Source organism: Anomaloglossus baeobatrachus, chromosome 12 (assembly GCF_048569485.1).
Source record: "Anomaloglossus baeobatrachus isolate aAnoBae1 chromosome 12, aAnoBae1.hap1, whole genome shotgun sequence".
Lineage (NCBI taxonomy): Eukaryota > Metazoa > Chordata > Amphibia > Anura > Aromobatidae > Anomaloglossus > Anomaloglossus baeobatrachus.
Genome location: NC_134364.1, coordinates 96,530,123 through 96,554,696, shown reverse-complemented (window position 1 = coordinate 96,554,696; position 24,574 = coordinate 96,530,123). Strand labels below are relative to the sequence as shown.

General features: G+C 47.1%; 2 protein-coding genes across 4 annotated transcripts in view; one reads left to right on the top strand and one right to left on the bottom strand.

Moving 5' to 3' along the window:
* The first annotated feature begins 2,423 nt into the window (after positions 1-2,423).
* Positions 2,424-13,796, top strand: PRCC (proline rich mitotic checkpoint control factor). Of its 2 annotated transcripts, none has more exons than XM_075330300.1 (7): positions 2,424-4,108; positions 4,428-4,478; positions 6,968-7,531; positions 9,101-9,196; positions 9,511-9,654; positions 9,776-9,841; positions 13,420-13,796. In XM_075330300.1, the coding sequence occupies exons 1-7, from the start codon at positions 2,591-2,593 to the stop codon at positions 13,504-13,506; spliced, it is 2,526 nt and encodes an 841-aa protein (XP_075186415.1). In that variant the 5' UTR covers positions 2,424-2,590; the 3' UTR covers positions 13,507-13,796. The 2 variants fall into 2 exon arrangements, with proteins under 2 accessions (XP_075186415.1, XP_075186414.1); XM_075330299.1 differs by having other exon boundaries at positions 2,425-4,108; positions 9,098-9,196.
* Positions 13,797-15,918: 2,122 nt separating this feature from the next.
* The window catches only part of SH2D2A (SH2 domain containing 2A), a 22,055-nt gene continuing 13,399 nt past the window's right edge, over positions 15,919-24,574 (bottom strand). For both annotated transcript variants that reach the window (XM_075330302.1, XM_075330303.1), the window contains 3 exons: positions 20,896-21,060; positions 18,815-19,327; positions 15,919-16,459 (listed from right to left, as the gene is read on the bottom strand). In XM_075330302.1, the coding sequence (XP_075186417.1) occupies positions 16,316-16,459; positions 18,815-19,327; positions 20,896-21,060 (822 nt within the window). In that variant the 3' untranslated portion in view covers positions 15,919-16,315. The remainder of the gene's footprint in view (positions 16,460-18,814; positions 19,328-20,895; positions 21,061-24,574) is intronic.

Genomic DNA, 24,574 nt, shown 5'->3' with positions numbered 1-24,574 from the left:
GCTGCGGATTTTTCCGCAGCGGAAATCGTGCGGAAAAATCTGCAGCATGTCAATTATTGCGGATTTTCGTGCGGATTTTGCCTATTCAATTGAATTAAAAAAAAATCGCAAAATCCGCAACAAAATCTGCGTCAAATCCGCACCTATGAAAAGGTGCGGATTTCGGGGGAAAGCTGCGGATTTTGATGCAGAAAAATCCGCAGATACAGAGTCCCATGGGCACATAGCCTTACTCATCTGGTTCTTCTTAGATCGGCAGTGATGAAATCCCTAGTGATGAGTGAGGACAACAATGTTTGGGTGCTAGTAACGAGCAGGGTTGATGCTTGGACAGGCTTGACTCATGTATCTAGTATAAAGGAAATCAATGGGGAACTTGAGCATCTTTCCTGAAAGTCTTCCCCAATAACTTCCATTATACTTGGTTCACGAGTTAAGCTTATCTGTGCGTCTCCCCTGCTCGTTAAGCGAGCACTACCATGCTTGAGTACTCTTATCACTAATCCCTAGCATTTGTGTCGTGGATAGGGGCTGGGCCGCTGCAGGGGCTGCTCAGATTCGGGTTACTGTGGCTTGAGTGGTAGCAGGACCCAGACTCATACAGCCGTCTGTCCACACAACTGTAGGAAGGGGGTAATTTACAGGGGAATAGTTTGTCAGTGATGTTACCTGTGGGTTGTGGTGAGAGTTGGTAGCATTGCTGCTGCCTGGTGATGGGACGCCTGGGCCTGATGGAGTGGGGCAGTAGGATTGTATACTCTCCAAGGGTAGGGGAGGTGTAGTCCCGGGGCCCAGGTGAACGGGAGTTCATGGCTGCTGAGAGTGTCATGCAGGGTTGGACCGGGGATCAATATGTGTACTCAGTTCCAAAGAATTGCACACAGTCTAGTGGTAAACCAAATTGCCAGTGACCGGTTGCCTCTGGCGGGTGTATTTTGGTCCCACACCCTGGTGTAGCAAGCAGGGGTCCCTTCCTCCTGCACTCAATGTTTGTGTCTTCAATGGCATGATTCTGCTTGAAACGGGGGGAAGTCCACTCCCAATTCTGTGTGTTTGGGAGCTGTGGCCTGTGAAATTCGATCCTTGGGATCTCTGTGGGTTCTGGTGGACACCCTATCCCCCGTGTTGGGCTTCCGTTTTGCTCTCTGGGCTTACTGTGGAATAAGGCCTGAAACCTTGTCCCTGGCTGGTCAATTGACAAGGGGCTTCAAACCTTCCCGCCCTAGGGTCCAGGCACCCTGACTGTGCATGGCCTCTGGACTGGATTCTTGCTATCGGCACCGGCGGGTTACAACACTGCCCCGGTTCACTTCAGGTTGCCCGTGACTGGATCTCTGTCGCCTGTGGTTCTGCTTTCTGTCTGCCAGCTAGTCCGGTAGTCCAGGAGCCCCAATCCCTTACTCTCCTCCACTTCAACTGTCTCAGCTCAACTCTCTACTTCCAGTCTTGTTCCCTCCCAGAACGCTTCAGGACCCCTAGGTGAGTGCTCCTATCCGCCTGGTCACGCCCTCTGGTGTGACCCTATTGTCATGGGGGGTGACTAGGCTTTACTGGCTGGTGTTGTGTGCCTGGGTGTGGGTTTTGTGCTGGTATGCCAAAGACGATGGAGTCTTGTACCTGAGAGATTTGTACAACCTCTACCACTACCTGATTTTGCCAGAGCCTCACACTTGCCCGCTCAACTGACTATTTCTAGTTCTCTAGGCCTGTAATAAATGTGGTTTATGATACTGGAAAGTATGGCGCTGCCTTTCTTCAGCCTCCCTGGGTCACACTACACACACTCGTAACGTTTACAATGCAAGTCTATGGGGCAAAGTGGAGAAGAACGGCGCCAGATCCTGGAAAAGATGGTGGGAAGTATATATACAGATATAACAGGAAAAAAAAAACTTTACGGTTAGGCATCTAACTAAATCGCACCCGGTTGATTGGAGGAAATGGGTGTAAAAAGTTCTGAAAGACGTCTGGCGTATCAGGCGGGGGCCGTTGACAAGTTTTCCTGACAAAAAGTGTCTACACAGCCAGTTTAGTGGGAAAATGACCCCTATGTGCACACAGAGGCTTTTGGAGAGGATATTTTAAAAATTCTCCTCGTAAAATACAAAATTATAAATGTTTCTCCTCAGAAAAACCGAAAACAGCCGCCTAAAGGTCAAAATAATAAAAAAAAGGCAGTTTGTAAGACAAAAATACACGGTAGAAGGCCACAAAAAAGCTCTGTGGCGGAAAAAAATCTGCATATTTTATGGTAAATATGATATATGGTGTGAACAAAACTCTAGAAAAACTTTGGTACGTGCGTATGTGTTCGTTATTTGAATGTTAATCTTTATTAGTCAGTTGTTCACTGACAGTTCGCAAAGGCTGCCGGGATTTGTAGTGCACGCTTTTACGTCAGACGCCGCGGCTCCCATGATGCCTTTCCCCTTTATATGCTGCTTGTTTTGCCGCGATGGCTCCTGGGAGTTGTAGTCGCGGCCGGCGCCATCCTGCTCGGGGGCCTGTGAGCGGTGTAGTCGGGATTTGGCGGCCGGGGACGTGGCGTCGTTAGGCCGGGAGCACTGAGGCCTCCCTTCCCCACGCAGCCATGTCGCTAGTGAACTACGCCAGCAGTGAGGAGAGCGAGTCGGAGTCAGAGATGGCGCCGGAGTCTTCCGGGGGGCTCCTCTCCAGCCTGCCCACCCCGAGGAAGGACGTCTCTACTGCTGGACAGGCCGAAGCCTCGGGTTTTCCTGCGGCGTACACCCGGCAGTCTCCGGGAGAGCAGGAGCAGCACAGCCCGGGATTCTACGGAATGTACGGCCTCGGTTACCCGCCCGGCTATGGCCCTCCACCCCCGTACGGAGCCCCGGGGTATGGCGGCTTCTCCAGCCTCGGATATGGCCCCACTCCCGCTAACTTTCCTCCCCCTGGTATGACCCTGCCACCCCCACCGGGTGCACATGGTATGCCCCCTCCCCCTCAAGGTGGACATGGTATGCTCCTTCCTCCACCTCACAGTGGACCAGGAATGAACCTTCCGCCTCCGCAGGGGGGTCCCGGAATGAACCTTCCGCCTCTGCAGGGGGGACCTGGAATGAACCTTCCGCCTCCGCAAGGGGGACCTGGAATGAACCTTCCGCCTCCGCAAGGGGGACCTGGAATGAACCTTCCGCCGCCTCAGGGGGGACCTGGAATGAACCTTCCGCCGCCTCAGGGGGGACCTGGAATGAACCTTCCGCCGCCTCAGGGGGGACCTGGAATGAACCTTCCGCCTCTGCAAGGGGGACCTGGAATGAACCTTCCGCCTATGCAGGGGGGTACCGGAATGAGCCTTCCGCCTCCCCAGGGGGGTCCCGGAATGAACCTTCCGCAGGGGGGTCCCGGAATGAACCTTCCGCAGGGGGGTCCCGGAATGAACCTTCCGCAGGGGGGTCCCGGAATGAACCTTCCGCAGGGGGGTCCCGGAATGAACCTTCCGCCTCCGCAGGGGGGTCCCGGAATGAACCTTCCGCCTCCGCAGGTGGGTCCTGGAATGAACCTTCCACCTCAGCAGGGGGTTCCTGGAATGAACCATCCTCCACAGGGGGGTCCTGTAATGAACCTTCTGCCTCCTCAGGGAGGTCCCGGCATGAACCATCTGCCTCCACAAGGGGGTCCCGGAATAAACCATCCACCTTCGCAGGGGAATCCTGGATTGAACCTTCCACCTCCACAGGGGGGTCCCAACATGAATCTGCCCCCACCTCAGGCAGGATCTGGACTACGCTTACACTCTCCCCAGAACACACACGGCCTGAATCTGCCTCCCCCACAGAGTAGCTCTGGCCTAAACTTGCCCCCACCTCACGGCGGTCTTGGTATGCCCCTCCCTCCTCCACACCCACAGTCTGGTAATGGACTCTCCCTACCTCCGCCAATGACGCTCCTGTCGCCGCAGGTTAGTGGGGGGCTGACTCTGCCGCCACCGATCGGTAATCAAGGACTAAACATTCCCCCTCCTCAGCCGTTACCTCCACCCAAAGCCCACGGCCAAGGTGGGAACCTTCCAGAAAATGAAAACTCAAAGCCCAAGAAGCGATCGGAGCCCGTGAAGATCAGCGTCCCTCAGCTGCACGCGGGCGATGTGAGTATTGGGAGGGGTTTTTACATTTTTTTTTTTCCTCATGTTGTTCCTCCTGGAAATGTATGAATAGGCTGAGTCATCCTTGACAGCAATGTTCAACATAAATGCTAGTTCTTAGTTGTCAAAGCATTAGTTTCCAGGAGGAATAACAGAGGAACAGCCCTATGTTAAAGTATAGCAGAGAAAGTGTCCAGAATTGTTTCCTATCTGCCACAATGTTATGTAAGGCCAGAGTGGGGAGGCCCCTGTACATAAGATGTTATCTGGCTGAAAGCCCTAGCTTGTGACGTTTTGGTTTTTTTTCCCCCTCCCTCCGCAGTCGGATTCTGATGAAGATGAGCCGAGCAGGAAGAAGAAGCCGGTCAGCCAGGTACCCCAGCGTTCAGACCACGATAGAAGCGGCAGAGGAGCTGTGTACGGGGCCTCACACTCATGTCTGAGGCCCTCCTTCTCAGTGATAAATGCTGTGTCTCTGGTGCTGTTGCCTCATATGAGCGCAGATTCATTCCGGGCACTAACTTTCCCATTCTACATCTCATTTTCCTCCCTATAGATAGTAAGGGAAGCATTAATATTATTAGGGAGGGCAGTCACTCAGACTACCTAAGTGAGCTGTCCCCCCAATAATGTGAATGCTTTCCTCCCTATCTGTAGTGAATGAGCTGCCCTCCCTGATAATATGAATGCTTTCCTCCCTATCTGTAGTGAATGAGCTGCCCTCCCTGATAATATGAATGCTTTCCTCCCTATCTGTAGTGAGTGAGCTGCCCTCCCTGATAATGTGAATGCTTTCCTCCCTATCTGTAGTGAGTGAGCTGCCTTCCCTAATAATGTGAATGCTTTCCTCCCTATCTGTAGTGAATGAGCTGCCCTCCCTGATAATATGAATGCTTTCCTCCCTATCTGTAGTGAATGAGCTGCCCTCCCTGATAATGTGAATGCTTTCCTCCCTATCTGTAGTTGGTGAGCTGCACTCCCTGAAAATATGAATGCTTTCCTCCCTATCTGTAGTGAGTGAGCTCCTTTCCCTGATACTGTGAATGCTTTCCTCCCTATCTGTAGTGAGGGAGCTGCCTTCCCTAATAATGTGAATGCTTTCCTCCCTATCTGTAGTGAGTGAGCTGCCCTCCCTGATAATATGAATGCTTTTCTCCCTATCTGTAGTGAGTGAGCTGCCTTCCCTAATAATGTGAATGCTTTCCTCCCTATCTGTAGTGAGTGAGCTGCCCTCCCTGATAATATGAATGCTTTTCTCCCTATCTGTAGTGAGTGAGCTGCCTTCCCTAATAATGTGAATGCTTCCCTCCGTATCTGTAGTGAGTGAGCTGCCCTCCCTAATAATGTGAATGCTTTCCTCCCTATCTGTAGTGAATGAGCTGCCCTCCCTGATAATGTGAATGCTTTCCTCCCATCTCTGTAGTGAGTGAGCTGCCTTCCCTAATAATGTGAATGCTTTTCTCCCTATCTGTAGTGAATGAGCTGCCCTCCCTGATAATTCGAATGCTTTCCTCCCTATCTGAAGTGAATGAGCTGCCCTCCCTGATAATGTGAATGCTTTCCTCCCTATCTGTAGTTGGTGAGCTGCACTCCCTGAAAATATGAATGCTTTCCTCCCTATCTGTAGTGAGTGAGCTCCTTTCCCTGATACTGTGAATGCTTTCCTCCATATCTGTAGTGAGTGAGCTGCCCTCCCTAATAATATGAATGCTTTCCTCCCTATCTGTAGTGAATGAGCTGCCCTCCCTGATAATGTGAATGCTTCCCTCCCTATCTGTAGTGAGTGAGCTGCCCTCCCTGATAATGTGAATGCTTCCCTCCCTATCTGTAGTGAGTGAGCTGCCCTCCCTGATAATATGAATGCTTTCCTCCCTATCTGTAGTGAGCGAGCTGCCTTCCCTAATGTGAATGCTTTCCTCCTCCCTAATAATGTGAATGCTTCCCTCCGTATCTGTAGTGAGTGAGCTGCCCTCCCTGATAATGTGAATGCTTCCCTCCCTATCTGTAGTGAGCGAGCTGCCTTCCCTAATAATGTGAATGCTTTCCTCCCTCCCTAATAATGTGATTGCTTCCCTCCGTATCTGTAGTGAGTGAGCTGCCCTCCCTGATAATGTGAATGCTTCCCTCCCTATCTGTAGTGAACGAGCTGCCCTCCCTGATAATATGAATGCTTTCCTCCCTATCTGTAGTGAGTGAGCTGCCTTCCCTAATAATGTGAATGCTTCCCTCCCTATCTGTAGTGAACGAGCTGCCTTCCCTAATAATGTGAATGCTTTCCTCCCTCCCTAATAATGTGAATGCTTTCCTCCCTCCCTAATAATGTGAATGCTTTCCTCCCTCCCTAATAATGTGAATGCTTTCCTCCCTATCTGAAGTGAATGAGCTGCCCTCCCTGATAATGTGAATGCTTCCCTCCCTATCTGTAGTGAGTGAGCTGTCCTCCCTGATAATATGAATGCTTTCCTCCCTATCTGAAGTGAATGAGCTGCCCTCCCTGATAATGTGAATGCTTCCCTCCCTATCTGTAGTGAGTGAGCTGTCCTCCCTGATAATATGAATGCTTTCCTCCCTATCTGTAGTGAGCGAGCTGCCTTCCCTAATAATGTGAATGCTTTCCTCCCTATCTGTAGTGAGTGAGCTGTCCTCCCTGATAATATGAATGCTTTCCTCCCTATCTGTAGGGAGTGAGCTGCTCTCCCTGATGATGTAAATGCTGTCTTCCCTGTCTACATCATGATTGGCCACACTCCCTAATAAATGCCCCCCCCCCCCTCTTTCATCTGTCAGCCATATGCACTAGATTAAGGCACACCCTCTTTTTTTTTTTTTGTTGTTCCTTTCCCCCTTTGATTTTGTTTCCAGGGCTCCAGGGAAGGGTTCGGTTTGTCGTCTTTGCTGCCCCAACCAAAAAACGCTCCCGCCGGAGGAGATTCCAAGCGGCAGCCCCTCCCCTACAACTTCACAAAAAAGGCGTCTGAGGCTCCCAGCGAGCCAAAGCTTCCGAAAATGTCTGCATCCAGACCTAGGCTCAGCGCCAACCCGGAGGTGTCCCACACACCGTCCCCATCCGCCATCAAGGCAGCGGCCAAGAACGCGGCGCTGCAGGTCACCAAGCAGATCACCCAGGAGGAGAACGACGAGGACAGCGACGACGACTTCCGGCAGGGCAACTTCTTCTCCCTGTCGGAAAGCAGCGAAATCCCTCCCTCTCCTTCCGAGGGCTTCACCTACCCGCTGCCTGTTGTGAGTGACGAGAGGCCGCCGACGGTGGACTCCGATGAGCTGCAGAACGACGCAGCAAACGCCCCTTTGGAGTTCAAATCTGCAACCGGTCAAGCACCACAGTGGACGTCCGCGTCCGGAGACGACTACCAGTACAACCAGTATCCGGAGTACTCCAACTCATCAGGGGACACGTACTATCCAGTAGGTGTTTTTATATAACCTATTTAATCTCACAAATATGCTGAGCACTGTATATATGGATCAGAGTAAATGAGTACACCCCCTTTGAAAAGGAAATGTGCTAGTCTACCAAAGGCAAAGAGTGATGGCAGCATCTTCTCCCACTACAAAGCAGTACACCTGTGAATTCATGATCCCATCAATGAAATGAAGCCCCACATAAGAGCACTGACACTACCAGATCTCATTGTAGGCAGCATATGTTTGTCTAAATTCACTTTTCTAAATGCATTTTGTCTTCAGTGAAACCGTGATTTCACACCTGTGTACTGCTTTATGGTATCGTGATTTCACATGTGTACTGCTCTATGGTATCATGATTACCCTGGTGTATTGCTGTTTGGTATCAGGTTTTCACAGGTGTATACTGCTCTATGGTATCGTGATTTTACAAGTGTTCTTCCCTGTGGTATCATGATGTCACAGGTGTACTGCCCTCTGGTATCGTGACTTCCAAGGTGTACTGCCCTCTGGTATCGTGACTTCCAAGGTGTACTGCCCTCTGGTATCGTGACTTCCAAGGTGTACTGCCCTCTGGTATTGTGATTTCACAGGTGTACTGCCCCCTCATATAGTGATTTCACAGGTGTACTGCCCCCTCGTATCGTGATTTCACAGGTGTACTGCCCCCTGGTATCGTGATATCACAGGTGTACTGCCCCCTGGTATCGTCATTTCACAGGTGTACTGCCCTCTGGTATCGTGACTTCCAAGGTGTACTGTCCTCTGGTATCGTGACTTCCAAGGTGTACTGCTCTCTGGTATTGTGACTTCCAAGGTGTACTGCTCTCTGGTATCGTGACTTCCAAGGTGTACTGCCCTCTGGTATCGTGACTTCCAAGGTGTACTGCCCTCTGGTATCGTGACTTACAAGGTGTACTGCCCTCTGGTATTGTGACTTCCAAGGTGTACTGCTCTCTGGTATTGTGACTTCCGAGGTGTACTGCTCTCTGGTATCGTGACTTCCAAAGTGTACTGCCCTCTGGTATCGTGACTTCCAAGGTGTACTGCCCTCTGGTATCGTGACTTCCAAGGTGTACTGCCCTCTGGTATCGTGACTTCCAAGGTGTACTGCCCTCTGGTATCGTGATTTCACAGGTGTACTGCTCTTTGACATATGATTTCACAGGTGTACTGTTCTGTAATTAAAAAGCTGCTCCCATCACACCGTGCCCTTGGTAGATGAGCACTTTTTCAACATGACAGTGATCCAAAACATATATTTCTGAAGAACAGGGTACTAGTTATTCAGTGGCCAATGTGAACCCAACTGAACACCTATGGGGAATTCTGAAGAGACGAGTAGTCTTCACTCCCCATCCAGGATCTATGAAATGTTGGAAATTGTTCTTGCGTTTAGTGAGATATTAACATCTTACTTTTCAAAGTGGGTGTACTCATTTATGCTCATGCGTCAAAGCTTGATAAGGTAGTTATACACAGATATTGCACATCGCCTGTGTGTTGATATAGATCATGACGCCTTTGGGCTCCGCTCATAATCACAATGATTGTTGTCTCCCACAGCAGGGTTATTACGGCAGCGGTTATTACCAGGAGCAGGAACAGGCGTCTTCCACGCAGCGAGACGGCGCCACCAGCGACTCATTCATGGACGATGAAGCGGTAAGATTTTGAAATTAGTCTGACCTGACGACCTGTCGGACCCCCACACATCCTGAGGCTGCACCAGTTTGATGTGGAGTCGCCCTTTAAAGTCTTATCCTGCATTATGGCACTGAATCCATCTAATGGCGCACACCCCGCCGTAACACCCATATGTCTGGTGCAGGGAAAATGCTAAATGGGTCATGGCGCCACGTCGGCACCGCTGGATCGGCGACTATACCCCACGATCGTAAAGTCTTAGCATCCCCTGACAAAAAGTATTGCTACTAATATTATGGTCGTTCCTATCACAGTCCTCTTCGTTATTGCAGTTTAAACGGCTCCAGGGTAAGAGGAACCGGGGAAGGGAAGAAATTAATTTTGTGGAAATCAAAGGCGACGACCAGCTAAGCGGTAACCAGCAATGGCTGACCAAAGCCCTGACCGAGGAGAAGAGCATGAAGTCGTTCAGCAAGGTAATCCTTCACTGATGGCTTGGGACGACCCAGTCCCGCTAGGCTTGGTTTTAAATGGAACCATTAAGGGTGCAGGTGATTCAAGGGCACCTATTTTATTTTTTTTCTTCACCCATTTTAGAAAAAAGGAGAACAGCCGACGGGACAGCAGAGGAGGAAGCACCAGATCACCTACCTGATCCACCAGGTGAGTTACGGGCCTGTCCAGGATCTGGAGGTTATGTTCCTCATACGTTCTCCATGCTTTACTCTATGGCTAACTTATCCAGAACTCTCAAGGGGGCTAAGCTACCTCAAAATCTTCATTGGCATCATGCAGTCCTGTTGTGTTGGTAAAGTAAACACATCGGCACCTAAGCATTGACTATGGAAATACCATTGTCAACCGGCACCCATCGTCCGCGGAGTCATATCAGCTCCTGAGCCTATTCTATAGATGTGCAGCCAAACTTCTCTGTACATGTAGAACTGGTATATGGCACATACATGATACTTGCCCCATGCATGCACAGTTTTTTCCTCAGTGACTTTCCAGATCCATTGGCAGAGAGAACTTTTTTAAAGGGGTTATTTTCATTTTTATATATGAATACACTGTGTTCCAAATTATTATGCAAAAAGAGTTTAGGAGTGATAAGGTCAGACATTTTTTGTTTGTCATTTACACTCATTGCTGGTGATGTGTGTCAGGGCTCTTTATATCACTGAAAGCAATTGCAGATACCTGTGCACATTAGTTTGGCCGGGTGTGTCCAAATAAAGGTAAGACGACTTAAGAAGGCTGTTCCACATTATTAAGCAGCCTACATTTTTTGCCAAAATGGGAAAGAAAAAGGCTGTGTCGGCTGCTGAGAAGCAACAAATTGTGGAGTATTTAGGTGAAGGCATGACTACAATCAACATTGCCAAGACACTTCACTGTGATCATCACACAATCAAGAAGGATCTAGCTGATATCCAGCACACGCGTGTGCGCGCTGATGAGGAAAAATTGAGGACTCTTTCCAACAGGCAATTGCGTCAGGTTAAAAGAGCTGCTGCTAAAATGCCTTGTCATAGCAGCAGGCAGGTTTTTGAAGCTGCTGGTGCCTCCAACATCCCCCGAACAAGAAGATGCAGGGTCCTTCAGAGGTTTGCAGCTGTGCGTAAGCCATCCTGTTGCCACCTCTATCCACTGCACACGAGCAGAAACTGTTCCAGTTGGCCAAACGATACATGAAGACTGACTTCCAAACTGTTTTGTTCACCGATGAGTGCCGTGCAATGCTCGATGGTCCAGATGAATGGAGTGGAGGATGGCTGGTTGATGGACACCCCATGAAAACACGGCTAAGGCGCCAACAAGGAGGAGGTGGAGTAATGTTTTGGGCTGGAATCATGGGGAGAGAGATTGTCGGCCCCTTTAGGATCCCTGAAGGGGTAAAAATGAACTCCATAATCTGTGTGGAGTTTCTAAAACAGCACTTCGTGCCATGGTTAAGGAGGAAGAACCGTGCATTCCGCAGCAAGATCATTTTCATGCATGATAATGCACCGTCTCATGCTGCAAATAACACATCTGCATCTCTGGCTGCTATGGGCATAAAAGAGGACAAACTTATGGTGTGGCCACCATGTTCCCCTGACCTCAACTCCATTGAGAACCTCTGGAGAATCATCAAAAGGAGTGTCTATGATGGCGGGAGGCAGTTCACATCTAAGCAACAGCTCTGGGAGGATATTCTGTCCACATGCAAAACAATTGAAGCACAAATTATCCAAAAACTGACAAATTCAAGGGACGAGAGAGTTCAGAAGCTTCTTTCAAACAAAGGGTCCTATGTGCAAATGTAACATCACCTAGAATTAAGTTTTGGCTTGAAAACTGTTTGATTTCATTTTGTAATAAGCTGATAATGCTTATAACTTCACAATTCACAATTTTGTTTTTCAAAATAAAAAGGTTGAAAACTCTGCTGTGCATAATAATTTGGAACATACATTTTAAGTGCATTTTGAGTGTTTATTATTTTTAAAAATATACTGTTTTCATAGGCAGTTTGATCAAAAACATTTCAATTATACTCGAATAGTAGATGACTGGAAAATAACTGACTGCAATTCAAAAAGTTAATTTAGGAAAATATGAAAAAAAAAATTGCATAATAATTTGGAACACTGTATTGTCAGATAGGGCTTGTAAAAGCACTTTTGCAATTTATTGCTTGTTAAAAATTTGAAACCGTTCTTGAGATATTAGAATTTTCGTTTATAGCTTGTTGCCTAGGCGACAGAGTTCCGCTGCTTTCTAGCTTGTAACCACTGCCAGTGTACCACTGTGTAGCATACTGTGTCGCTCTCCAAGGCAACCAACTGGAAACAAAAGAAAAATGTTAATATCTCAAAAACGTCTAAAAATTTTAACAAGAAGTAAATTGCAAAAGTGCTTGTTTTTACCAGCACTATCTGACTATACCCATTTGTGAAAATGGGATTGAACCCTTTAAATCCCTTCACGACCATGGACGGATATATCCGTCATGGAGCGTGTCCAGTTAAGCCCCGCCCCCTGCCGCGGGCAGGCGGCGGCGGTCGGCACACATCAGCTGTTTTCAACAGCTGACGTGTGCCTGCTAGCCGCGGGTGGAATCACTTCCATCCGCGGCCATTAACCCCTTAAATCTCGCTGCCAAAGTCTGGCAGCAAGATCTAAATGCGCGCGGCCATGTTTTTTTCTTATCGCCGCCCCCACCGGAAGTCACGTGCGTGAACACGTGACTTTCTGTGGTTGTCATGTGGTGACGCCTGCAGCTATGAAGTTTCACTTTCGTTTTCCGTCGGCCGCGAGCAGAGAGAAACAGAAAGTGAATCTGCTGTTTACAGCTGTACAGCTGTGATCAGCAGATAGATAAGAGCGATCGGATTGCTGATCGCTATAGCCCCCTAGGGGGACTAGTAAAATAAAAAAAAAGTTTTTAAAAAAAAAAAACAACCTAAAAATTCAAATCACCCCCCTTTCCCCCCATTGAAAATGTAAGGGTTAAAAAATAAATAAATATACACATTTCATATCGCCGCGTTCAGAAATGCCCAATCTATCAAAATATAAAATCAATTAATCTGATTGGTAAACGGCGTAGTGGCATCAAAATTCCAATCGCCAAAATTACGTTTTTTGGTCGCCGCAAGTTTTAAGCAAACGGCAATAACAGGCGATCAAAACGTAGCATCTGCGCAAAAATGGTACCATTAGAAACGTCAGCTCCAGATGCAAAAAATAAGCTATCACTGAGCCATAGATCCCAAAAAATGAGAACGCTACGTGTTTCGGAATATGGCACAAAACGTGCGCCACTTTTATTGGACAAACCTGTGAATTTTTTTTAACCTTTTGGATACAAGTAAATCTATACATGTTTGGTGTCTACAAACTCGCACCAACCTCAGGCATCATACCCACACAACATCAGTTTTATCATATAGTGAACACTGTGAATAAAACATCCCAAAAACTATTGTGCCATCACACTTTTTTTGCAGTTTTTCCACACTTGGATTTTTTTTGCTGTTTTCCAGTACACTATATGGTAAAACTTATGATTTCATTTAAAAGTACAACTCGTCCCTCAAAAAACAAGCCCTCATATGGCAAGATTGATGGAAAAATAAAAAAGTTACGGCTCTCGGAAGAAGGGGAGCAAAAAACAAGAACGCAAAAACGGAAAGTACCCCGGGGCTGAAGGGGTTAAAGGGACCTCACACTTTAAATTTCCGTGTCTCTTCCAGGCTAAAGAGCGGGAACTGGAACTGAAAAACACCTGGTCGGAGAATAAGATGAGCCGGCGGCAGACGCAAGCAAAATATGGGTTTTGATGCCCTTCTTTCCATGGCGGCTGGGTGAGGTTTGGTTCCCAGTGTTGAAAAGCCAGATTCCGGTTATTGCTAAGTGGACAGACCTACAGTCTTACCGCTCCTCACTTGCTTGTGTCATCTACAGACTATGGAAGAACTCCAACCTTTATTAATGTGATTAGCATTAACTTCTGAAATGCCAGACTGTTAAATATTTTTTTTTTTTCGGCTTCTGGCTGGAACTGAAAGCGTTTACTTGTATAATGTGTATATGAGAAGACTCGGCCCGACCGGTAAAGGACTTTTCCACACCCTCTGAGTTTTATTTTTTTTTTTCCCTGAGTGTCACAGGTAGTTTGGGTCTTGCCTGCAGATCTCCCATCGAGGACCTCTCGTGTTGTCGGAGGCAACCATTTTGTGGGGTCAATATAAATACGCTCGAGATCCTACTTATACTTTGCATGGATGACTTATCATCAGACTTGTAGATATCAGGGGGGTTGGGTTTCTCGGCAGTGCTGGAATACTGTGCTGATATGCCCCGGGATATCAGTGTGTGCATCTAAGGTAGTAATAGTTCTTGCTCCTGCATTGTGCATGTGCCAGAATTGGAAGCGGAGGTCCTACACGGGATGTACTTTTCCAGTGATCCCAAAGAGCTGACATTCTGTATGGATGCGCTGTTTTCTCCCCTCACATATGCGCCTACGAGCACATGCCAGAACTGATAGATGACGTCACATGCGCAATGTAACAGGGTGTACTTTTTTTAGATAGTTTTAAATGAGTTTGTGTCTTAAATTCAAGAGTGGATGCTTATGATTGCGCATGCGCCAGTAAAAAAAAACAAAACAAAGCACATGAGCAGTGGAGCAGCTTTGCCGCAAGCTGTAATTATGTAAATTCCTGCTCTTATGATATTAGGACAGGTAACACGCTGCTTCACTGCACATGTGCCAGGACTTGACATAAGCAAGATATGTTTTCCTAGCATTGGGATATGTTGGTGTCCTGTGCAGACAGTCTTGGATTCCATTGCGCACGTCTATAAAATTTGGACATGTATCTACTGCTCTATTGCGCATGCGTCAGAATTGATAGACAATGGTGTATGTGTGGTTATGACCTGGCGTCTTGTGCAGAAAATTCCCCTGGATTTCTATGCTTACACCAATGAATCAAGGACAAGTACCCACTATTTAACTGCGCATGTGCCGGAAACGGAAGACTGACACATGCACAGCGAAGAGGGCTGTACATTTTCTCAGCACTGACATAGACCTGAAAGGACGTGCTCTTGAATGCTAGCGCATGAAACGGAACAAGTACCCATTGCGCATGCACCAGAAATGGAAAACAGGCAGATGCAGTGAAGCAGGCTGTACTTTTCCTCCGCGCTGACATGGAGCTGAAATTGTACAAGGATATACTCCTGAATGCTAGTGCGTGCCTCCATTAAACTAGGACAAGTATCCATTGCGCATGCGCCAGAAATGGAAGACAGGCGCAGTGAAGCAGGCTGTACTATTTCTCAGCGCTGACATGGAGCTGAAATTGTGTAAGGACATGCTTCTGTATGCTAGCGTGTGCCTCCATTAAACTAGAACAAGTAGCCATTGCGCATGCTCCAGAAACTGAAGACAGGCGCATGCTCAGTGAAGCAGACTGTACTTTTCTCATCATGGACATCGAGCTGAAATTGTACAAGGACCTGCTTCTGAATGCTAGTGCGTGCCTCCATGAAACTAGAACAAGTACCCATTGCGCATGCGCCAGAATTGAAGGACAAATAGTCATGCACTTAGACGTGGGGTGTATTTTTCTAGCATTGCCAGAAGCTGGTGTCTTTTGCTCTTAGATTCTAGTGAATACATTATGAATCTAGGGCAAGTAGCTGCTTCACTGTGCATGCGCAGGAGCTAGAAGACGGCAGCGCATGCGCAGGAGCTAGAAGACGGCAGCGCATGCGCAGGAGCTAGAAGACGGCAGCGCATGCGCAGGAGCTAGAAGATGACAGCACGTGCGCAGGATTTTTGAGGCTTGGAAAAATCATACCTTTTACTAAAGTTGAATGTGTTTCTCTGACCATAAAGAAATATCCCTGGATGGTCAGATGCTGCTGACGCCCTGCCCTGGTGACACCACAGATGTCGCCTTGGGAAGGGCATGAACTAACTTACTGAACTAAAAAGCTATTTTGTTATGTGAACTTATGTAAATAATCCGAACTGTGTATATATATACATACATATATATATATTTTCAAGTTTTGCGCCCCCTTTTACCCCCAATAGCTTTTGTCTAATTCAGAAGGGTTAATTTCCTGGAAGACCTGTGGTTTCAATATTAAAAATATAGTTAGGATGGAGACTCTAATAAAGTGTTAATTGAAAGGTGCTGATATTTAAAGGGGCTCTGATTTCAATGAATATATTGCTGTAGAATATAATTTTATTGGCAGACTGTACAAAAAATGACAAACGTGAAGTCCGAAAAGCAAAAGGTTACAGATGAGAGAAAAAAAAAAGAAATGAATGAAAATACAACAGGTAAGCACTACCTATGCTCTGCAGCAAGGTGGCAGTATAGTCACATATTTGCAGCTCAATCAAGGAAAAAGCAGATCTGTATTAAATGTCATATTTACAAGCTATATACATAGATATAATTGCTGCTTTGCAGATTTTATTTATTTATTTATTTATTTATTTATTTATTTATTTGGTCTGTTTTTGCAAATTTGTGGCTGAAAACGATCAGCAGGGTCTAGGCAGCCTAATATTTCTGTATAAAGTGGATATTTCTTTCCAGGAGGTCAGTCGTGGGAACATCATCTGGCTTTTCTTCCTGCGTTCTTTGATGTGGGTATGCATTTTTCGGGAATCTTTTCATAGATGTTCTCATCTAGATCTGACTGACCCTGACCTCTTCCATACATTGGGTCATCTAGCTGTATAGTAGCCTGCGGCTTCATCTGTAGAAAAAAAAAATGGAAACAGATATTTTTTTGTTTACAAAACCCTCAGTCAGTACATGTATTGATTACTCACACAAACTAGGGATTCTTATCTCAATTCTTTAGTTGTTAGTTGAAAATGTCTCACCAATTTTCAATGATGTAGGGCTTTTCTGCTGCTTCTGATTATCTATTTTTATATATATATATATATATATATAATAAATATGTATATATATGTATATATATATATATATATATATATATATATAATTATAGATAGATAAAGTATTAATATATATATTATTAATATATAATTTATAATATAAATATATATTAATAATTATGTATTAATATATATATATATTATATTATATTATATAATATTTTTATATTATATATATTATGACAGCACACTTCTGGCTACATCAGCACGCTCTGCTTTCCCACTCCCATTTCTTAGTTTAATTGGACATTTAAACTTCATTTTTTTCATGGTCCAACTACAATTCCCATTCTAACCAAGAGGTCTTTTGTTTTGAACTGACAACCATTTATTTCCCTTTGAGGCTAAGGCCATGTGCCCATGGGAGACATCAGACTTTTCTGCAGGTATTTCCGCAGGTTCACGCAGCAACTCCCCGGAATCCGCAGCTATCCATTGATGCGGTATTTCTGCGGAATTGTTACGGTAAACCTGCAGATTTTGTGTGGAATTCTGCCCTATCTCCATAGTGGAAAGGCAGGAAAGCCTCAGATAATTCCGCCTGAATAATTGACATGCGGTTACGTGCGGCTGCAGGACATCCGGAGCCGCAAATACCGCAGCATTGATAAAGCACTCCCCAAATCCCATAGGATAACATGGGGAGTGTCTGTACTTGCGTAAATCTGCGGATTTATCTGGAAAATCTAGAAAATCCGCGGGTTTTCCACGGCAAAATCAGCAGTTACTTTCTCCTGTAGGCAACTGGCCTAATAGTTTGTCTGGACACCCATAAATGGATTCTGTGGTCTATGTACGTACTGTCTAGAACAGATAGGTGAATGTGCATTTAATGATAGCGGAGGCGGGGATAGGAGGTTGTACATGAGATTGTGGAGAGGGATGGTGGAGTATCACACAGATGGTACAAAGGGAGGAAAGAACATACAGGGTGAGATGGAATAAGTAAATATTTCCTGCCATTTTTCCGCCGTGCAGTCTGCAAATTTCCTTCATATAGCTGGTTATTCTGTTGCTATTGGCATAGCTCTGGGACAGCACACAGCTCTTAGACCTGATATGACTCTCTTCTCGATCTCTTCCATTTTACAATGTTAGAAATAGTAGGGAGGACAACGAGGTCTGAAAAAAAGTAGTGTCGGGATGGAGGAGATCACACTGGAAATAGGGAGCAGACGATGTTTCTTTTGATAGTCTGTGTGATCTTCCCTCCCTGATCCCTAGTTTAGCTTGGACTGTATGCCACTCCCTTCCCCTACAATGTGCCAAGAGTCCTCTACTTTTTCTCTACACTAAAGTCACATCCTGAATAATCTCTCCTTTTGTCTGTGTGCTTTGCTCTATAGCTACAGCTTGTATGATCTGCCCTCCATGATAACTTGAACGCTTTCCTTCCTCTCCAGTCTGATTTTAATCTTTATATAACTCTTCCCACCCTGTCAAATACTTTTAAAAATGATGAAGGATGTAAAAAGACTATACGGATGGCCACAGTAAACTTTTTTCTCTTTCGACAGTCTTTGTAATTTGCCTTTCCCGATAACTTGGATGCTTTCCTTCTTTCCTAAACTTTTACAACCTCTTCCCATTTTCTGCATTTAGCTATAACAGAGTGAAATTAGGGAACACTGAACAGAGCAGTATGCTTTCCTCCATAACTGTAGCAGCAGTGAGGTGGAAGAGGTTGAAAACTAAGAGGGTGAATGAGGAAAGCATCTAAGTTATCATGGAGGGCAGATCACACAAACTGTAGATATGAACACTATGCTTTTCTCCTTGTCTGTGTTGTTTCTACATCCTACTTCATTTTTTTTCTCAATGTCAGAAATAGCAGGATGGGAAGAGAACTTTATAAATGGATCACACTGGAGGGCGAGGAAAGCATCCAAGTTATCATGGAGGGCAGAGCACACAAACTGTAGATATGAACACTATACTTTTCTCCTTGTCTGTGTTGTTTCTACATCCTACCTCATTTTTTTCCTCAGTGTTAGAAATAGCAGGATGGGAAAAGAACTTTATAAATATATCAGACTAGAGGGCGAGGAAAGCATCCAAGTTATCATGGAGGGCAGATCATATAAACTGTTGATAGGAACAGTATGCTTTCCTACTTGTCGGTGATGTACCCTCTACTAAACACTTACGTTAGATTTTGCGAAATGCCCCCTCCTGGCGTCCTCTTGGGGCACTGCACTTGACTTGCGAGAGCGAAATGATGAATGGAAAGCCGTGGTCTTTTGTTTTACGGGTTTGGTTGCAGGATTAGGAAGAGTAGCAAGTCCAGCATGACGATTCATGGCGGCTCGGGACTTACAAGATGTAATAGCATTTACAGCTACCTCGCTATAAACATTGTCCAGATTGTCCTTACAGGATCCTCGGCCTACAGCGTAAAAGGCTATGGGCTCGCTGACTTTACCACTCTCTTTTCTTGGTTCATCGAAGAAAGCTGCCTCTGTGTACGTATGCATCTCTTCTGAAGGGTCGTATGGAGGGGTTACTGAACGAGACACCTTTACATCACTTCCATCATCCCCTGAATGCTGCCTAACCGGTGCGGAGGTGAAGAGCGGGTCACGGTTCTGTGGACTTGGGATTGGGCCTTTCCTAAGCTTTGCTGGGAGCTTTCTTACAGCTGAAGGTGAGGCATATTCCACCTGTGCCAAAATATGGAAAAAAATATATTGCAATTGTGTACTTTTTGAACTTCACAGTAAAGGTACAACCAAACGAGGCAGCTGAGCCCTTGTGGTCAAAACTCTCCCATATGCTGTACTCCGCTTTCTTCATCAGTGACATAGACTTTGAACGGAGCAGTAGGGCGCATGTGCGATCAATCTACTTTTGGCTAGGAGTTGTTGATGTGGTAGATGGTCCTACATGTGCCCTTTTGTTCCATTCTAATTTTTTATCACAAAAGATATGAGGATCGCTAAGTGTAGATCTGCTCTTGGCTATCATCATTAGTTCCTTAGACTATAAACAGAATTCTACGGCGCATGCGCAATCACAAGGATTGTGTAACCAGTCCCATGTATTCCTTGCTGCTCTGTTCCTAGTCTATGGTACTAAAGATGTGACACTGATGTTCAGTGCTCCTGTAGGCGATCATCAGTGCTATAATCTTTGAATGGAGTGTTATTGCGCATGCGCATCACATCTACTTTTGGTTAGGAAGGGAAGCTAGTCCCACATTTAACTTGCTGGTCCTTTTAAACTATGGCAGTGAAGATATGAAGACAGCTGAGTGCAGGGCTGCTCTCGACTATCACATCAGCAAGATAGGCTTTGAATGGAGCCGAAGAACACATGCGCAATAACATCTACTTTATGCCAGTGATAGTTGAGGTTGTAGATGGTCTCATCTGCCCGTCTGCTTCATTCTAATCTGTCTTACTAAAGATAGGACGATGGCAAAGTTCAGTGCATGTGCCATAGACTTTGCACATGCGCCATAGCACTCAGTTCAATCACGTCTGCTTCTGGGCAGCACTATGGTGCTGCTGGTCCTACATGCACCATTCCATTCTGCTGTAAGTTCAGCGCTGCTCTCCACCATCATAATCAGTGCGCATGCGCAATAACATCTACTTTATGCCAGGAATAGTTGATGTTGTAGATGGTCTCGCATGTGCCTGTCTGCTCCATTCTAATCTTTCTCACTAAAGATATGAGAATAGCAAAGTGCAGTGCATTTGTCATTGACTTTGCGCATGCGCCGTAGCATTCAGTTCAATCACGTCTGCTTTTGGGCAGCAGGAGATTATGGTGCAGCTTTTCCCACATGCGCCATTCCATTCTACTGTAAGTCTATGGCACTGAAGTGCAGCGCTACTCTCCACTATCACGATCAGTGCCATACACTTGGAACGGAACGACAGGGCACATGCGCGATCACGTCTACTTCAGACCAAGATGAGTTGATGATGATGAAGATGTCACATGGTCTTTGTCACTCCATTCTAAGTATATTACACTGAAGATATGAGAATAGCGGAGTGTCCTCATCTGTGCTATTCACTTTCGGTGGAGGGCCATCGGCGCATGCGCTAGCAGCCCCTCCATTGATCTTTATTCTGTGCCCAGTCTAGCAATCGGTGGGAGCCCCATCATTAAAATCCACCGAGATCCAATGTTCTTTATGTAGAACCACAATATCCCTTTAAGAGTTTTATAATGTAATTTCTATACATGGACGCTATAGAGGATCGTTATATAACATTACCTGTATTTTATCTTCGCAGATTAGTTTATTCCTTTCTTTCGGAGAAGTGCATAATAGGGTCGCGGGATCTGGTGTTGCCGAGTTCTGTTTACTGATCCTGGAATACATCTGTCCTTCTTGCGGGTTGTGTTGTGACGAGTCGGGGACATTCTGCCTTAAAGGGTTCTGTAAAGCATGCAGATGACGCTATACTGTGTGTATAAATGCCCGAGGAAGGATATGCAAATTAGCTCTTCTCCAAGCGGAAGAAAGTGTTCTGGGTCTTCCAGAGAAGCCGATTATTCCTTTTCCACTATTGCTAATAGATCTTTAACTAAAAATGCAGAAAACGTCCAATAGATGGCACTAGAGAGTTGTCTTTGCCATGGGTGAGATCTAATTTGCATATTTTCCTATGGAGCATTGCCTATATGTACAAGATCTCAAGAATAGCATATGTTAAAATGAGTATTTCTTTTCGCTCCTAATTGGGAGACCCAGACAGTGGGTGTATAGCTACTGCCTCTGGAGGCCGCACAAAGAACTACACTTAAAAGTGTAAGGCCCCTCCCCTTCTGGCTATACACCCTCCCGTAGGAGTACGGATTCCTCAGTTTTAGCTTTGTGCGAAGGAGGTCAGACACGCACGCATAGCTCCATTGTTTTTAGTCAGCAGCAGCTGCTGACTATGTCGGATGGAAGAAAAGAGGGCCCATACAGGGCTCCCAGCATGCTCCCTTCTCACCCCACTGTATGTCGGAGGTGTTTGTAAGGTTGAGGTACCCATTGCGGGTACGGTGGCTGGCGCCCACATGCTGATTCCTTCCCCATCCCTTTTTACAGGGCTCTGGGTGAAGTGGGATTTACTGGTCTCCAGGCACTGAGACCGTGCTCCATCTACAGCCCCTGGAGAAGATGCTGGATGGAGCGGAGTACATCAGGGACATGGCCCTGCTTCCTCAAGGTACTCTGTGTCCCCGTGCATTTGGCGCTCACACCGCAGCATGCTGGGTGTTGTAGTGCGCCGGGGACATCAGCGCTGCGGCGCTTGTGCCATGGCCTCATTCAGCTCGCTGAAGCAGGCACACTTTTGGGGAACGGTCGCGCCGGCCGCTGGGACTGCGGCGCGGCTGGCACTTGTGGTGCGCCGGGGACTTCAGCGCGGGCCGCGCTTTTACGGCGGCCGCGCTGATAACTCGAGTCCCCGGCTTTTGCGGCCTAGTTCCGTTCGTTCCCGCCCCCAGACCTGCCAGTCAGGAGAGGGGCGGGACGCTGGTCAGTGCATCAGCGCTGAGGGCTGGAGTCGTTTTTACATACTCCAGCCCTCACAATAGGCACAGAGGGGACACTGTTTCCCGCACTTTTGTTTGGGAACTCCCACGGGCCGCCCCTCTCCACAGACGCCGGCAGCCATTCCTGCTGACACGCTGAACTACAGAGGGGAGCCGGGGAGACCCAGACAAGGAATTCTGCGCCTCTTACCCGCTATTCAGCGGGCGGTAAGCAGCCCTCTGGGCTCACCCCCTCTTGTGCCAGTAGTAATCTTAGTATTTTGTTCCTGCAAATACTTTGTACTGCATAGCGCTGGTCGCCCTTTGGCTATAGACTCTCTCACATTGCAGAGAGCCAACAGCATGTCGTCCACAAAACGCAAGGGTGCCAAGGCACAGACATTATATGCTTCCTGTACCGCATGTGGGACTTTTCTACCGGCAGGCTCCACTGACCCCCATTGTGTGCAGTGCTCGGCCCCTGCGGCACTTGCACAGTCGGGACCTCTGCTGGACGTGACCCAGGGTGTACCACCTGTGAATGCTGTCCAGGTGACAGGAACTGAGTTTACGGCTTTTGCTGACAGAATGTCTCTCACTATGTCACAAATTCTTGACACATTGCGAGCTAGGCCTGTACTTCAGGCCACGGACACTGTGCAATCATTGCCCCCTGGTCCCCCTCAGCTGAATTACTTCCAAGCTCCGGGACGGGCACATACACCTCAGGGTGAAGACTCTGACTCGGACGATGGCCCCAGGCAACCTAAGCGGGCTCGCTATGAGGGGCCTTCACATTCATCTCAATGGTCAGGATCCCAGCGAGATGAATCTATGGGTGATGAGGCGGACGTAACTGATCAGGATTCTGATCCTGGGACCGCTCTCAATCTAGATACACCAGATGGTGACGCCATAGTTAATGATCTTATAGCGTCCATCAATAAGATGTTAAATATTTCCCCACCAGCTCCTCTTGTAGAGGAGTCAGCTTCGCAGCACGAGAGAATCCATTTCAGATATCCTAAGCGTACATTAAGCACTTTTCTGGACCACGCTGACTTTAGAGACGCAATCCAGAAATCCCACGCTTATCCGGAAAGGCGTTTTTCTAAACGGCTTAAAGATACACGCTATCCTTTTCCCCCTGAGGTGGTCAAGGGTTGGACCCAGTGTCCAAAAGTGGATCCTCCAATTTCCAGGCTTGCAGCTAGATCCTTGGTTGCAGTTGAAGATGGAGCGGCACTTAAAGATGCCACTGACAGGCAGATGGAGCTCTGGCTGAAATCCATCTATGAAGCTATTGGAGCGTCGTTAGCGCCATCTTTTGCTGCCGTATGGGCACTCCAAGCTATCTCAGCCGGGCTTGTGCAAGTCGACTCAGTCACACGTGCATTTGCCCCGCAGGTAGCACCATTGACCTCGCAAATGGCGGCATTCGCGTCGTACGCGATTAATGCTGTTCTTGACGCTACAAGCCGCACGGCAGTGGCGTCAGCCAACTCCGTTGTTTTGCGTAGGGCCCTGTGGTTGAGACACTGGAAGGCAGATTCTCATTCCAAGAAGTGCTTAACCAATTTGCCTTTTTCTCGTGACCGATTGTTTGGAGAGCGTTTGGATGAAATCATCAAACACTCCAAGGGTAAGGACTCATCCTTACCGCAACACAGACAAAACAAACCCCAACAGAGGAGGGGTCAGTCTGGTTATCGGTCCTTTCGAGGACCGGGCAGGTCCCAATTCTCCTCGTCAAAAAAGACTCAAAAAGATCAGAGACGCTCAGATTCTTGGAAGTCTCAGTCACGCCCAAAAAAGACAGCCGGAGGAACCGTTGCCAAGACGGCGTCCTCATGACTTGCAGTCTCCGATTCCCACACCCTCGGTCGGTGGGAGGCTTCCCACTTTGGCGACATTTGGCTGTCACGCGTCAAGGACCGTTGGGTGAGGGATATTCTGTCTCACGGGTACAGGATAGAGTTCAGTTCTCGTCCGCCAACTCGTTTCTTCAGAACTTCTCCACCACCAGACCGAGCCGATGCTCTGTTGCAGGCGGTGGCCGCTCTAAAGGCGGAAGGAGTGGTGACCTCCGTCCCTCTTCAGGAACAAGGTCACGGTTTTTACTCCAATCTGTTTGTGGTCCCAAAAAAGGACGGATCGTATCGACCCGTCCTGGATCTAAAGTTGCTCAACAGACACGTAAAAGTCAGGAGGTTCCGGATGGAATCCCTACGCTCCGTCATAGCCTCAATGTCTCAAGGAGATTTTCTAGCATCAATAGATATCAAAGATGCGTATCTCCACGTGCCGATTGCGCCAGAGCATCAGCGTTTCCTACGCTTCGTCATACACGACGAACACCTGCAGTTCGTAGCGTTACCTTTCGGTCTGGCAACAGCCCCCCGGGTCTTCACCAAGGTCATGGCAGCAGT